At 41.0% G+C, this 12,668-nt stretch overlaps 2 protein-coding genes across 4 annotated transcripts; one reads left to right on the forward strand and one right to left on the reverse strand.

Moving 5' to 3' along the window:
• Positions 1 to 94: 94 nt before the first annotated feature.
• On the reverse strand, positions 95 to 5,375 carry bend7 (BEN domain containing 7). Of its 2 annotated transcripts, XM_035643021.2 has the most exons (11): positions 4,900 to 5,375; positions 4,192 to 4,279; positions 3,570 to 3,647; positions 3,129 to 3,485; positions 2,753 to 2,872; positions 2,280 to 2,629; positions 1,660 to 1,767; positions 1,386 to 1,503; positions 1,174 to 1,287; positions 863 to 901; positions 95 to 363 (listed from the first exon to the last, which is right to left on the reverse strand). In XM_035643021.2, the coding sequence occupies exons 2-11, from the start codon at positions 4,253 to 4,255 to the stop codon at positions 302 to 304; spliced, it is 1,410 nt and encodes a 469-aa protein (XP_035498914.1). In that variant the 5' UTR covers positions 4,256 to 4,279; positions 4,900 to 5,375; the 3' UTR covers positions 95 to 301. The 2 variants fall into 2 exon arrangements, with proteins under 2 accessions (XP_035498914.1, XP_035498915.1); XM_035643022.2 differs by having other exon boundaries at positions 3,129 to 3,482; positions 4,192 to 5,375.
• A 153-nt stretch (positions 5,376 to 5,528) lies between these two features.
• On the forward strand, positions 5,529 to 12,107 carry prpf18 (PRP18 pre-mRNA processing factor 18 homolog (yeast)). Of its 2 annotated transcripts, XM_035643023.2 has the most exons (11): positions 5,529 to 5,711; positions 6,980 to 7,057; positions 7,274 to 7,300; positions 8,583 to 8,684; positions 8,774 to 8,887; positions 9,030 to 9,176; positions 10,134 to 10,202; positions 10,508 to 10,648; positions 10,739 to 10,810; positions 10,912 to 11,067; positions 11,388 to 12,107. In XM_035643023.2, exons 1-11 carry the CDS (start codon positions 5,646 to 5,648, stop codon positions 11,466 to 11,468), a joined length of 1,053 nt encoding a protein of 350 aa, XP_035498916.1. In that variant the 5' UTR covers positions 5,529 to 5,645; the 3' UTR covers positions 11,469 to 12,107. The 2 variants fall into 2 exon arrangements, with proteins under 2 accessions (XP_035498916.1, XP_035498918.1); XM_035643025.2 differs by lacking the exon at positions 7,274 to 7,300.
• The last annotated feature ends 561 nt before the right edge of the window (positions 12,108 to 12,668 follow it).

Consider the following 12,668-nt stretch of genomic DNA (forward strand, 5'->3'; position numbering starts at 1 on the left):
TGACAATGACCTGACATTTCTTAAGCACTGTGTCCTCTGTCTGCTGGCACAGAATCCCAGATCCAAGTAGTTTAATGTGTCAAATGAAATGAAATGTGTGTGTGTGTGTGTGTGTGTGTGTGTGTGTGTGTGTGTGTGTGTGTGTGTGTGTGTGTGTGTGTGTGTAAGATAGGATATCATACTTCTTCATTTGGTCCTGTTTTTTTCCATTTACATCCATAAAACCGCAGGTAACAGCTGCAAAGAAGATATCAAAAGTGACTAAATGAAGACAATCAAGAAATCTCCAGCAGCCCTCGAATCAACCAGTCATTTTCACGTTCCCTGTCCCGTCCACACTTGCAGGTTTGTTATAGTTGCAACCTGTAAAGGAATTCAGGAACAAAATATTACAGAAGTCAATACCAAAGAAACCTCAATGTTTTGGTGTGAGAATGTAAAGAAAACTGTGTTCACACAGCTGGTGGATTTTGTACAGGTCTCATTGTTTTCTTGAAAGAAAAATTGAGAACTGCTTTTCTGACATAAATAGTGAAATACAAAGGTGAAAGACGTGATATGGTGCATGGTGTGAAAATAATTCGCTGACATTTTGGGAAGCTTAGCGAGAATGTTAAATGTCAGAGCGGAGCAGAGCCAATAAGCCATCCAGCAACAAGTTTGTGTGCGTGTGTGTATGTTGTGACAGCGAAGTGGAGGGAGGTAAAGATATTGTGGGGGTCAGAGGGGGGCTGATGGAAAGATGTTGTAAGATGAAATACTAAAATGAGGGGAGAGGTGCAAATAAGAAAAGATAAATGTATACAACTGAACAAATGGGTAGGATAGCATCTCTGTTAGCTGCCCTGTGTGCTTCTCATACTTGTAGAAGGTCCATTCAAGACATCTGCTTCTGCAGCATCTGAGGAGTCAAAGGAACATGGAGATTTACCTGACACATTCCCTTAAGACCTCACCTTTGACTGGTACAGTAAACTTAGTAAATAAGATAAATTATAAATGTATAACCTCATGAAAATTATATAGCAACTTGCTTTATTATACTTGCAAAATAAATAAAAGATTAAATCATTTAGGAAATATATAAAAAAAAAAAGAAGTTATACGATGAAATATAAATATACAGTTCAAATGAGAAAAGCAAAGCAGACAGACTCCAGTGCAGTGATGTACCTCTTTTCAGTCTCCTCCTGGCGAGTTTGATCTGATCTTGAAGGATCTGAACCCAGTCTCGTGGCCCAGGCAGCTTCTCTATTCTGTGTTCAGTGCAGTATTTCTCTGTAAAGACTGGACACAGTTCACACTACTATATTAATCTTTATTCAAAATTCTCGGGATTCTTGTACCCTGCTTCAAAGGTAATGATTAAATCCACTCTTGCCTACCTTTTATGGCACCCACAATGTTCTGGTCCAAGCCCTTACGGTTATCATTGAGTCCTCTCTTTCTTTTACCATTTGGCAAGGAGTTAGCCAGCGTAGTATCGTCAAAGAAGGCACACACCTGAAGACATTGTAGTTCAATGGTAAAATATTGCTGAGCCTTTAGATAACTTAGCTTACTATGAAAGGAAATTGTCAGACATGAATTTAGTGGTGCAAGTTGATTGTAACGTTAACCTTAATCAAAGGGCCAAAGAATTGGATCTTATTTACGCACCAGTTTCCGAAACAGCAGGCTCCCAGAGCGCGTGTAGTTGACCAGAATGGAGTCTAGCTGAGCTTTTGAGATAAACACATCATGATCCCTCGCAAGACGCACCTCGGACTGAAAAATAATCAAATAATACACAGTATGAATCGTAACATATCGCAATAAAAATCCTAAATCAACACAACAAGATGTAGTAGACATCATTTGAAAATAAAGCATGAGGATGATCATGCAAAACTTCCTTCCCATACTATATATCAAAATTATGATTTGAGTCAGAGTCTAAAGAGGTCTGGGGATACAATGCATAAACTTGACAATAAGCCTGATATATACTTCAACAATAACACTGACTTTTATTTATTTTTTAAATAATAGAAGACACTATTTTCTTATTTCTGTATCTTCAATAAAAAAAAGCAAGAACATCAACCATGTGGATCTTTTATATTTTAAGATGTATTTTAGACTGAGCTGAAATAGAAAAAAAGAATCAATATTTCTTCTCAGTGTAAATACAGGAAGTAAATTCCTTTAAACCCCTTTTCAGAACCAGAGCTTCGAATCCGGCACAGGAACCACACAGGAGCATAATATACATTCATGTACACTAACATGCAGATTACCTCTAATGACTGAGGTTCCCTCAGTTGGTTCAGCAGAGGACTCTGCGTGTTTAAAGTCACTGGGTTGTTCTGAGGTGGCAGCACAGACACCTCCGAGGACATGGGATGAGTGTTGGCTGTGGTTGTGTCTTGCTGTCTCTCAGATTCCTCCCTCTTTCCAGTTTCTGCAGGTGCAGCGATAAGCGGCGATACCTCCAGAGGGCTAAGTGCAGCTCTTCTAGTACTTGACACACTAAGTGGTGCCACTTTATAGATTGGCCTCCTCTTGCGTGGCCTACGACGAGGAGCGGGTCCTGGACCAAGACGAGGTTGGCATGGTGATGCTGTCTGTTCCTGCCTTTCCAATGATGCTAGAAAAAGACAATAACACATTATATTCTCTCTCTCTCTCTCTCTCTCTCTCTCTCTCTCTCTCTCTCTCTCTGTGAGTGTGACAGTATGTGAGTGTATGAGCATTTTGTTTATCCACTGACCTTTTTGTGCCTGCATCAGCCTCCTCATGGCGCGCAGTTCCTGCAAAACAGCCTGCAAGGTGCCCTTACAGTTACACATACAGCAGGGGGGTTCTGGCACAGCAGGAGGCCCTACATCAGCTGGAAAATCGGTAGTGTTGGTTAGTGATTGTTCTCTCAAACACATATATTTGTACAGGTGCTTTCATGCCATATCTCTGACAACAACATGTGCACCGTGTGTGTGTGTGTGTGTGTGTGTGTGTGTGTGTGTGTTTTGTATGGATACACTTGCCAAGTGTATGTCGACAAATACCTTAAAAACAAAATAAAACTCTCCCCCTCTATTTTATGAAGATCATGTCCTCTTCACACATGCTCAGATACTCTTAAATACCGTTAGCCTCCTTCACTTTGATGAAATCCTTTGTGCTGCTGAGGATCCTCAGGGCTTTGGAGCGGGTGCTGTACTGGCCACAGCCTGGACCGTTGGCGATGGGGGTGGATATGGATGGAGGTGACGGCCCTAGGTCCCCTGCAGAGTTCCAGCTGTTGACCTGGTGGTCCTCTGACACGAGAGAGAACGGTGCAGCCTGATGTACCCAGGCCCGACACCCATCCTGGGGCTCCTTTGTCAAGCTGCCCTGCTCTGCTCCCGCACGTTGATACGCTCTGCTGCTCTTATCACTCAGAAGCCTCATCATTCCTGTGATTTGTCTCTTGATCTCCATGCCCTCATCCCCCAGCCAGACTACTTTGAGAGAGAAGGGTGTTATTATAATTAGTGAGATCTGTCACGTGTCATATCAGAAATGAATCCTGACACAGTGGCACATACCATCAGGCACGGCAGCAACCTTGGGCTCCACATTGGCATCTCTACAGCTGGAATTCATCATATACGAAGAGTCATAATCTGCACGTAAAAACAGCAAGGTTTTGTCAAGAAAATGTAGTATGACGATAATTAAATAAAAGCGCAGTCGTGTTTCGGCCTTATTCATCTTCATGATGAAGCTTGTGCAGGCTGATAGCAGAACCCCCCCCCATGCAGAAACCACCACCTGTAGGGTGTATGAAGTAGTGTAGTGAGGAAATCGAGGCCTGGAGCTTACAGCTTCAGCAAAAAGTGAAATATTTAAACCGCATGTTGTGTGTTCAGAGTGTACATATTTCCGCATGCTGTATATAATTTGCCTGCATAATTCAATCTAAAAAAAAAAGAGCTCATTAGCAGGAGCAGTGTTGAGACACACGTCCAAGAAGGGTAAGGTGTTTGAACCTTCGCTGTTGGATCAAATCGATGCAGACTGTAGGCATCGTCGTGGCCGACGCTTTTGTTTACAGTGTCGTCTCCTTTGGCACAGCGCGCCAGACAGTGAGCCAGACACACAGACGCGCGCCCTGCATCCATCCATCCATCCATCCGTCCATCCGTCCATTCAGCAGCAGCAGCCTACCTTCATCCGTGACCAGTTTGAAGCTCCGCGACTTCCTTCTCCTCTTCCTTTCCCCAAACTCCATCGCCAGGAGGATTATTCAGTCAATCTCGCAGGCGAAAAATTGAGACAGAAGGAATCAGTGAGCAGGATCTGCACTCAGCGGAATCACTGTCCGTCTGCCTTTTATTGATCTGTTAAATGTCTCCTCGGGCTCCGCTACAGATCCTGGTCATCCGCAGATTCACACCGTGTTGAGGTTAAATTGACCCGATACAAATGCTGTGGTAATATCTGCTCCCCGTCCCCCCCCCCGAAAAAAACCCGACGGTGGTCCCTCCCTTGCGCCATGTAAATAAATTAATGACTTTAATATTTAAAAATCCTCACATATCCCTTTGCGCCACCTGATGGTAACTTTCTCATCTGAAAGGTCGATGCCACACATTTGCCACTGTGGTGTCCAGACAGGCATTTGAACAAAGGCGATGGGTTCATGAGAAAAGACACAACCTCCTCACATTATTATAGTATACACTGTTATTAGAGTCTTTGTTGTTTATGTAGCGACAAATTTAATGGTTAAAAATCACTAAATGGCCTAGTGTTTGACTGAAGGGAAAAGCGGAAAGAAACTCCTATGTGAGTAGTTTGTCCAGTTGCTGTTCTTGTTGCAATTGTTAGAACAAAAAACACCCAGCAGGCAGAACTCAGATGGTATAAACTCACCTTCCTGTAGAATATCAAAGGGCAAACCTGCTCTCCCTCCAGTCATGACCTCACTTCAGGCCACTGTGTAAAGCCACTGAAGACTCACAGGCCACACAAAAAGGGAAGTAGTAGGCCCTACTGAGAAACAAGTGCTGGCCAGTGAAGTTGATGTTACATTTCCCCCACTATTTCCTTCATTCTGGGGGGGAATTTTCAAACCCTGTTCTTGGAATCAAAGTATGCTCCTCACATATCTTCTACCATTGTGATCATCTGTGAACAGCAGGGTCTGGCTCAAACAGTGGCCTGCTGTAGCTGTGGCGTTTGACCTCAAACATAACAGGCTATAGTCTTGAATGGTCACTGGCTCTGTTGATTTGGAGCCTGTGTGAAAGCTTGAATAAGATGTTTGGAGTAATAGTCCCCCCATTGCAGTAAATACACTCACTTTACAAAGAATGACACAAACATTTTTTTTTAAATTGTTTTATTATTCCCATAGAAGAGTGCTTGGCCTTGGCATTATGAGCCTTGTTGCTGGGTCAGTTATCTTTCATTTTTAGTTAAATGTTTATTTTATTTTTTTTAAACGAAATCAATAAAACAAAAGAAAGCACTGAGGACTCTTATACTGAAAACCAGCGCTGTGATGTTTTGGGGTCAACTTCCGGTTGAAGCGTTTCGGTGCCAGCTACGCTGCTACCGTTTGCGAAAGGGATTATTCGTAAAGACAAACGACTTTCGACGTATACTACTGTTCAGAAATGGATATACTGAAAGCTGAAATCGCAAGGAAGAGGAAAGTCATCGAAGAAAACAACCTTGTCGACGTGAGTCGCGGACTCAATTACTTGTTGTGCTAACTTGGTAGCTTTGTTGCTAATGTTGAGTAGCGCTAGCTTAGTTCAGACAACGTCATGTTTAACAGACGCGTGTGCACAGAACTGTACCTCATGGACTTTACAACACTTATCCAAACGCTAGTTTACTTAGTAAACCGAAACGTGTAACACAATGTGGCGCTAACGTTACGCAGGCAGTTAAAGTTAGCTGTAGGTAAACGTATGTAACGACTCTAAAGCTACTGTGGCAAGTAAAAGTAACTGAGCCCTGTGGAATTCTTTCCATTTATATACAAACATTCACGTTGCAGTTTAGAAAAACGATGTCGACCCCGAGGCTTTCGACGTCAATAAAAGGTAGTCAATCTGGAGTCCAGTCATTGAGGTGATGGTTGGTGCTATTTATATCAGAAAACACTCCAACATTTTAATAATAAAGCAACTGTTGATGTGGGAGATGCCTCATAGGATAGAGATCTCTGGAGACACCTTATCAATGTATCCTGTAGTCATACAGGATAATGGTGGGTGGTAGCTGAAGATCAGTAGAAGTTAAGCAATGCATCAGGACTTTGACCCAAAACATCAGAGTAGATCCACCACAAAATTACCTCAATTATTTAATCCAAGGGTTCATTAATCTTTTTTTCCACCTCAACTGAAAATGTTTTATGTGATGTATTCAGTAAATATACAAGCATATATAATTGTTTGTGCGTTGTTAGCTTAAGCACATGGTGCTTGTTTGTGTTTCTCTGATTTTTATTAAGATGAGATCAAATTCAAAGTAGCTCATTGTCATTATATTGAGGGGTCAGACTGCAATATAACGAAATATGAGTGGCAGTTCCCTGAGGCATAAAAACAGGAACATTAGACAGTCTAAAGACAATGACAACAATCAAAGACATACAATCCCATCATCAGCATATTTATGACAAATAATTAAAAAAAACAGGTAATTTCATAGGGTTCATATATTTTTATCACCATAAATGCAACACACTGAAAAACACTCATGATGTAAACTAAAATTGTGAGATACTGCCTTGCTCTGAAGAACAGTTTTTTTGTTTGTAATTTGAAATCTCCTGCTGCTGGTTTGTGGAAAAAAAGAGCAGTTCTCTGGTATATTTTAACCAGAGTCAAAGTATAATGGAAGAATCAATTGCTGTGTCGTGCCTCTCCAGGCTTCTTCAACACCTGCATGATCTTTTCATGTGTTGTTGCAAGCTAATTATCCTTCTATTTTCCAGGACTCCAAGAAATTCTTCAAAAGGTCCGATCTTGCACAGAAGGAACAAGAAGAATACTTCAGAAGATGTGGATACAAGGTTGACACCACTCTCTCTCTCTCTGTCTGTCTCTCTCTGTCTCACCTTCAGTACAGATTTCATTTCCCTATTTAGTCAGTCTAATACTGTCAATAAACTTCTTTTGCCAGAAAACAAATTAAGGTCCGGCACTGCTGCTAAGGTTTATATTAGTGTTTGTATCTGTGTTTACTGTGCTGTTTTCCCCCAACCTGCCTCTGCTGCCTGCATCTGTAGGTGCAGAGAGAGACTCCCGAGAGCCAGGTATGGGATTGCACAGTGAAATTAGGATGCATGATCAAACACACTGTGTCCCAAAAGCTTCTGCTTCCTTGGCATCCTTTTTGAAAGGTTATATATATAGAAGTCGGCTAGGATAAAAGCAGAACATTTATAGAGCGGGTTAAAATTAACCTCTTAAAGGGGCAGTAAGTGATTCTAAAGCAATGCACGTTTTTTTTAAAAATCAGCGAATATTTCCCCACAGCTGTCGGCTGTGTGTGTTTAAAAAATCCGGTTTTCGGTTCAGCCCTGGCTCTGTAAATTGAAAACAAAAAAAGGGTGTGGCCCACACCTCACAACACTGAGGAAATAAATATCAGTTTCTACGTTGGACTGGTTATGTGTTACTAACAATTTATAAACTCGGCAACAGTCACTTGTCAGAAAGCGATTGAACAAAGAAAGGAAGCCACAAAGCCAGAATGGGACACAGCCATGGTGTGGATTTCAGCATGGGATACTGAACGGAATTTAAAAAGAAAAATCTGTTGTCAAGCTGCGCCTCTTATTTTGCACATAATTGTGACAGCAGCTTCTTTAATATTTAGGCCAACTTTGAGTTTTCCCTGGTTTGTTTCACTAGTTTGCATTGCACTGTAACAGTCGCTCCATGGAAAACTGCATTACTGTTCTACTTTGAACAAGACTTAAAATGTCAAACCTATTATTAAGTTTTGCCCTTTGCGCACATGCAGTAACACTGTTTATTTGAGCCAGGGCCATTGTTACTTTGGAAGGCTTCTTGTTGTCTGTTTCTGTTTGTTCTTTTAGATTGTGCTGCTCAAACCACAATCTAAGAGTACCAGGATGCATGTGCCTAAGAAAGCATGATCTGGTGGCATACTTTTGAGTTTCTTTGCTGCAAAAAAAGATAATAAAAAATTTGTCGCCAGTGTGAAGGCTTTAGGTGGTGCACCAGCATTCAAATTCTATGAAAAGAAAATTATGAAACTAATACAATATTCAACACGCTTGCCTTTATCAATAAGTTATTCAGTGACTTACCTTTATGGAGGAACTACAGGTAAGATAGGGACGTAAATGAATGTGCAGTAATCATAGTGATACTCAGCCTCTCCAATCCAGAGGTATCATCTCCTGAAGATGTTGCAGATGCTTTTTACCCATCTGAGTTATATTAATTTAATTTGCATTGAACCAGAATGAAAAAATCTTTTGATATTATTGAATTCTAGACCTTCCCATTACCTCTACCTCCCTCCAATAACACCAGTGTATCTGTTTCCTCCATGTTTCCCTGAAGATTGATAAGAAAGAGGAAAATGAGCCATCCACCTCAGCAAATCCAGTGTTAGGAATGGAACCATCGGAAGAGAAGCTGCCGATGACGCTGTCGCGACAGGAGGTGAGTCAATATTTTGAACACTTCCAAGCAAGTCCACTTTACTTTATTTCACTTATTATTAAATGGGTCATTTTGCTGTGTTCGTGTAGGTAATCCGGCGACTTAGAGAGCGCGGTGAACCAGTTCGACTATTTGCAGAGTCCGACTATGATGCTTTCCAGCGACTCAGGAAGATCGAGATTCTGACCCCAGAAGTAAACAAGGTAGGAACCAAATATCCAGATATTTTCACACTGAATTCACCTCTACTTTAGAAAATTGCATATAGCATCAACACCTTTCTATAAGCTGATCAACACTCTTACAATTTTTGCTCCTTATATTTGCTGCTGTCTCTGTGGCTAGGGCTTGAGGAATGACCTGAAGGCAGCCATGGACAAAATCGACCAGCAGTACCTGAACGAGATTGTTGGAGGGACAGAGCCAGGAGAAGTGGATACACAGCACGACCTGAAAGTACACGAAGAAAACACCACTATAGAAGAACTGGAGGTACATTACAAAGTTTATTGTTATGTGTCAGGTGGAGGAATGAGTTCAGAGTGGCTAAATAGTTTGGTTTCAATCGACTGAAGCTACGAGCAATTTGTGTAATGGCTGCTTCTGTGCTGTTGAAGTATCACATACTGAGGTGCAACATTTAGTGAACTGACTTTAGCATCTGTTCGTGTTAAATAGAACTTTATAGCAGGCATGTTAAAGTCTGACAGGCCAATCCGGGGCTGATTTTAAATGGACATTAAAGACATAGACATTCACCAAGTAGATCCTACTTAGAGTCTCCTTAGTAGGAACTAAAACAGGTGGAATAAATGTTTTCATAAACCAAAGGTAAATCAAGCAACAAACATAGAGAGCAGTGTTAAGTCAACAACGAGGGCTGCTGCTTGCAAGAGCAGTGGGAAAATTACAAAACTAGGCATACTCCATACCAGCGACTGGCCTGCAGTGAATGGGTGCAGAAAAAGAAACAAACGTTAAAAGTTAGCCTAGGCTCCCAGCAGCTCGAGTTCATTGCCTTTGAGTTGTGTGCAGCAGACACCAGCAGCTCTCTCTTGTGAACTTTGAGCGGCAGTTGGAGAAAGACAGGTTCCCCGAAATAGGCACAGCTTTCACCCATTGCATTAGTCCCAGTGAGTGGTGTCTCCCATAGGTGGCTGTCAAATTGACTTTTGAACTGGATTTCTAACTGTTAGTTTCTGTGTGTTGAACGCCTGTGTAATTTAATGGCTAGTTATAGTATAGTGTCATGTCTTTTAAGATGTGCAAGAAAGTCTTGCTGGGTAATTGATTAAATCATTAGAGTACAGTTGTATGTAGTTGTATGCAATTATTTTGATAATTCAAATGATGCTGGAAGCAGCTGGTCTCCAGCTATTTTCACATAATCTATTCTGTCCCTGCTTTACCGGAGGTTGATTTGTCCCCAATATTGAAACTGTCCTCTAGGCTCTTGGTATAACTCTGGGAACAGGAGATGACGTTGGAGACCAAGAGGTTATTGACAGGTTTTTGAAGGTAAGACAAAAAAACTCATACTCTACCCTTGGTCTAGAGGTAGTTACTGAACAAAAAATGCTCATAATGTTATTGTTCTTTCTTTCTTTCTCGTATTGATTAGCATTGTTGTCAAATAAAATAATTCCTGTTGAATGTATTAAGAAATATTACATTATTGAATTATTTTTGTAATGGGACATTTTGAGATATAAAGTATTTTAATACTACTACTCAATAATAATAAAAAATCTGTCTAGTGTCTGTCACTGTTGCAAATCTTAGTAATATTTTCTTAATAGCTATATTTTCCTGTTGTTTTCTAGTTTCTTCTTGGTGTCTGGGCCAAGGACCTGAACAGCCGAGAGGACCATGTGAAGCGCAGCGTTCAGGGGAAGCTGGCCAGTGCAACACACTCACAGACTGAGTCCTATCTCAAACCCCTCTTCAGGAAGCTCAGGAAGAAGGTATCATGTCTGTTATAAGTTTGAGAGTTAAACAAACTGCAAGTGTGTGTGGTTTTTGTCCAAATGTTAAAATGCCCCTCTTTCTTTTAGAGTTTACCAGCTGACATCAAAGAGTCCATCACCGACATCATTAAATTCATGTTGGAGAGAGAATATGTCAAGGTTTGTCAAAATCCCCAAATAATGTTTTTGACCACGGTAGTGGCTTTATTATTACAAATCTGCTGCCAAATGTTTTATTCAATTTGCAATTCTTTGTCAAGGCAAATGATGCCTATCTGCAGATGGCCATTGGAAATGCCCCCTGGCCTATTGGTGTGACCATGGTGGGTATCCATGCCCGTACTGGGCGAGAAAAGATTTTCTCCAAACACGTGGCGCACGTTCTCAACGATGAGACGCAAAGAAAATACATCCAGGTGAGACCCTGACATTATTCAACACAAAATGGCATCAAAAACATTATTAGGGTGGGATTATTTTTTTTTAAAGACAGTGACTCTCATCAATCTTTAAAAGATCAAACACAATCTATTAACGATTACAAGGTCCTCACTTACGCACAGTTATAGTATGGTTTTCTTCAAAATTTGTTTATTAGGATAAAACCCCTTGAGATGTATCATCTCATTTTTTTTGGGGGGGGGGGGTCCCATCATATATGGCAATCACTACATAACAACACTTTTCAATCACAGTTGAACCTCATTACCTTGTTTTTTATTTTTTCTTACCACAGGGACTGAAGAGACTAATGACCATCTGCCAGAAACACTTCACGACGGTTCCATCAAAGTGTGTCGAGTACAATGCTCTTTAACTTCTTCTTATACTCTCATCTATTCAAAGGCTCTGTCAGATCCATAGTAGGATTCTTTTCATAGCAGCTGAATTGCGGGTTCTGGTCTGATTAAAGTGTGGTTGTGGCAGAAATGTCTCAAAATCTTGTGTATCAGAGGCCTTCAAGTACATATACATTTCACAGGGAATCTGCATAATTACGATTCGGGAAATTTGGGAAAGACCTGTTGTCAGATTAAGCTGGAAAAGACTCAACAGCAGTCGACTCTTAAGATTTTCCCTTGTGAATTACTGGGAAAGCCAATCATTCCCTTTATGTTTGCGGATACTCTGAGAATTCAGAACCATTTCTGCAGGAATGTTGAAATGCTCTCGTTCTAGGCTTCTGTAAAATCGTTTTTCTTTTAATACTGGCTTACTTAAGCTTTTCAGAGATTTGTTTTTCATGATGTGGCAAGCAAAAAGAGTCTTTTGCCAAGGAAGCTGCATTAGTGTAAGTTTTATTACATCTGAGATATTACAGTTGTTAACACTCGGTTGACGTGCTGTAACCACTGCAGAGTCCGTTTCCTGTGCATGTTTGTGTTGTTACGTTTTCAGCACATAATGAAACCAATCAGTGTGTCTCTGAGAAAAAATAAAGTGTTGTTAAATACCAGCGACAATCCTGACTGTAATTTGAATGCAGTGTGAAAAGTTAATTTGCCCTTTCAATATAAATTCTGTTCCATAATTGTCTAGATTTACTCTGTCGTTCTCTGCAGCCGGTCTGCTGAATGGGACTATTTTAGCCACAGCGTTGTTTTTTAATGTGTCCACAGGGAAATGGTTTCTAATAAAAGACTCTCCTCAGCAAATGTGCCACGACGTGCTTCGGTAAAGTTTTTGATTGCCGAATATGTGACCTAGGAATTCATTAAGAACACGCTAGTCAGATGAAAACAGGCAATTAAGGAATCATTGTGCTATTACGTGCTCTACTGGGCGGAAATTGGAAGAAAGAAAAACAACAACTAGATTTGCAACAACTGATTGCTGATGGAAAAGCTCCCAGTAGTGTGGTGAGACGGTTATGTCCAGCGTCACACACTGACCTTATTATACTGAGTAACCATGGCGATCTGATCTGTTCACTGTTGTCATATTGTGTTCTCGGCTGCCTGTACCCACGTCACTGCAGTTTCAGTCTGTCAGCTCTGAACGCGTCACTACATGAGAC

The sequence above is a fragment of the Scophthalmus maximus genome, chromosome 7, assembly GCF_022379125.1.
Source record: "Scophthalmus maximus strain ysfricsl-2021 chromosome 7, ASM2237912v1, whole genome shotgun sequence".
Classification (NCBI taxonomy): Eukaryota; Metazoa; Chordata; class Actinopteri; order Pleuronectiformes; family Scophthalmidae; genus Scophthalmus; species Scophthalmus maximus.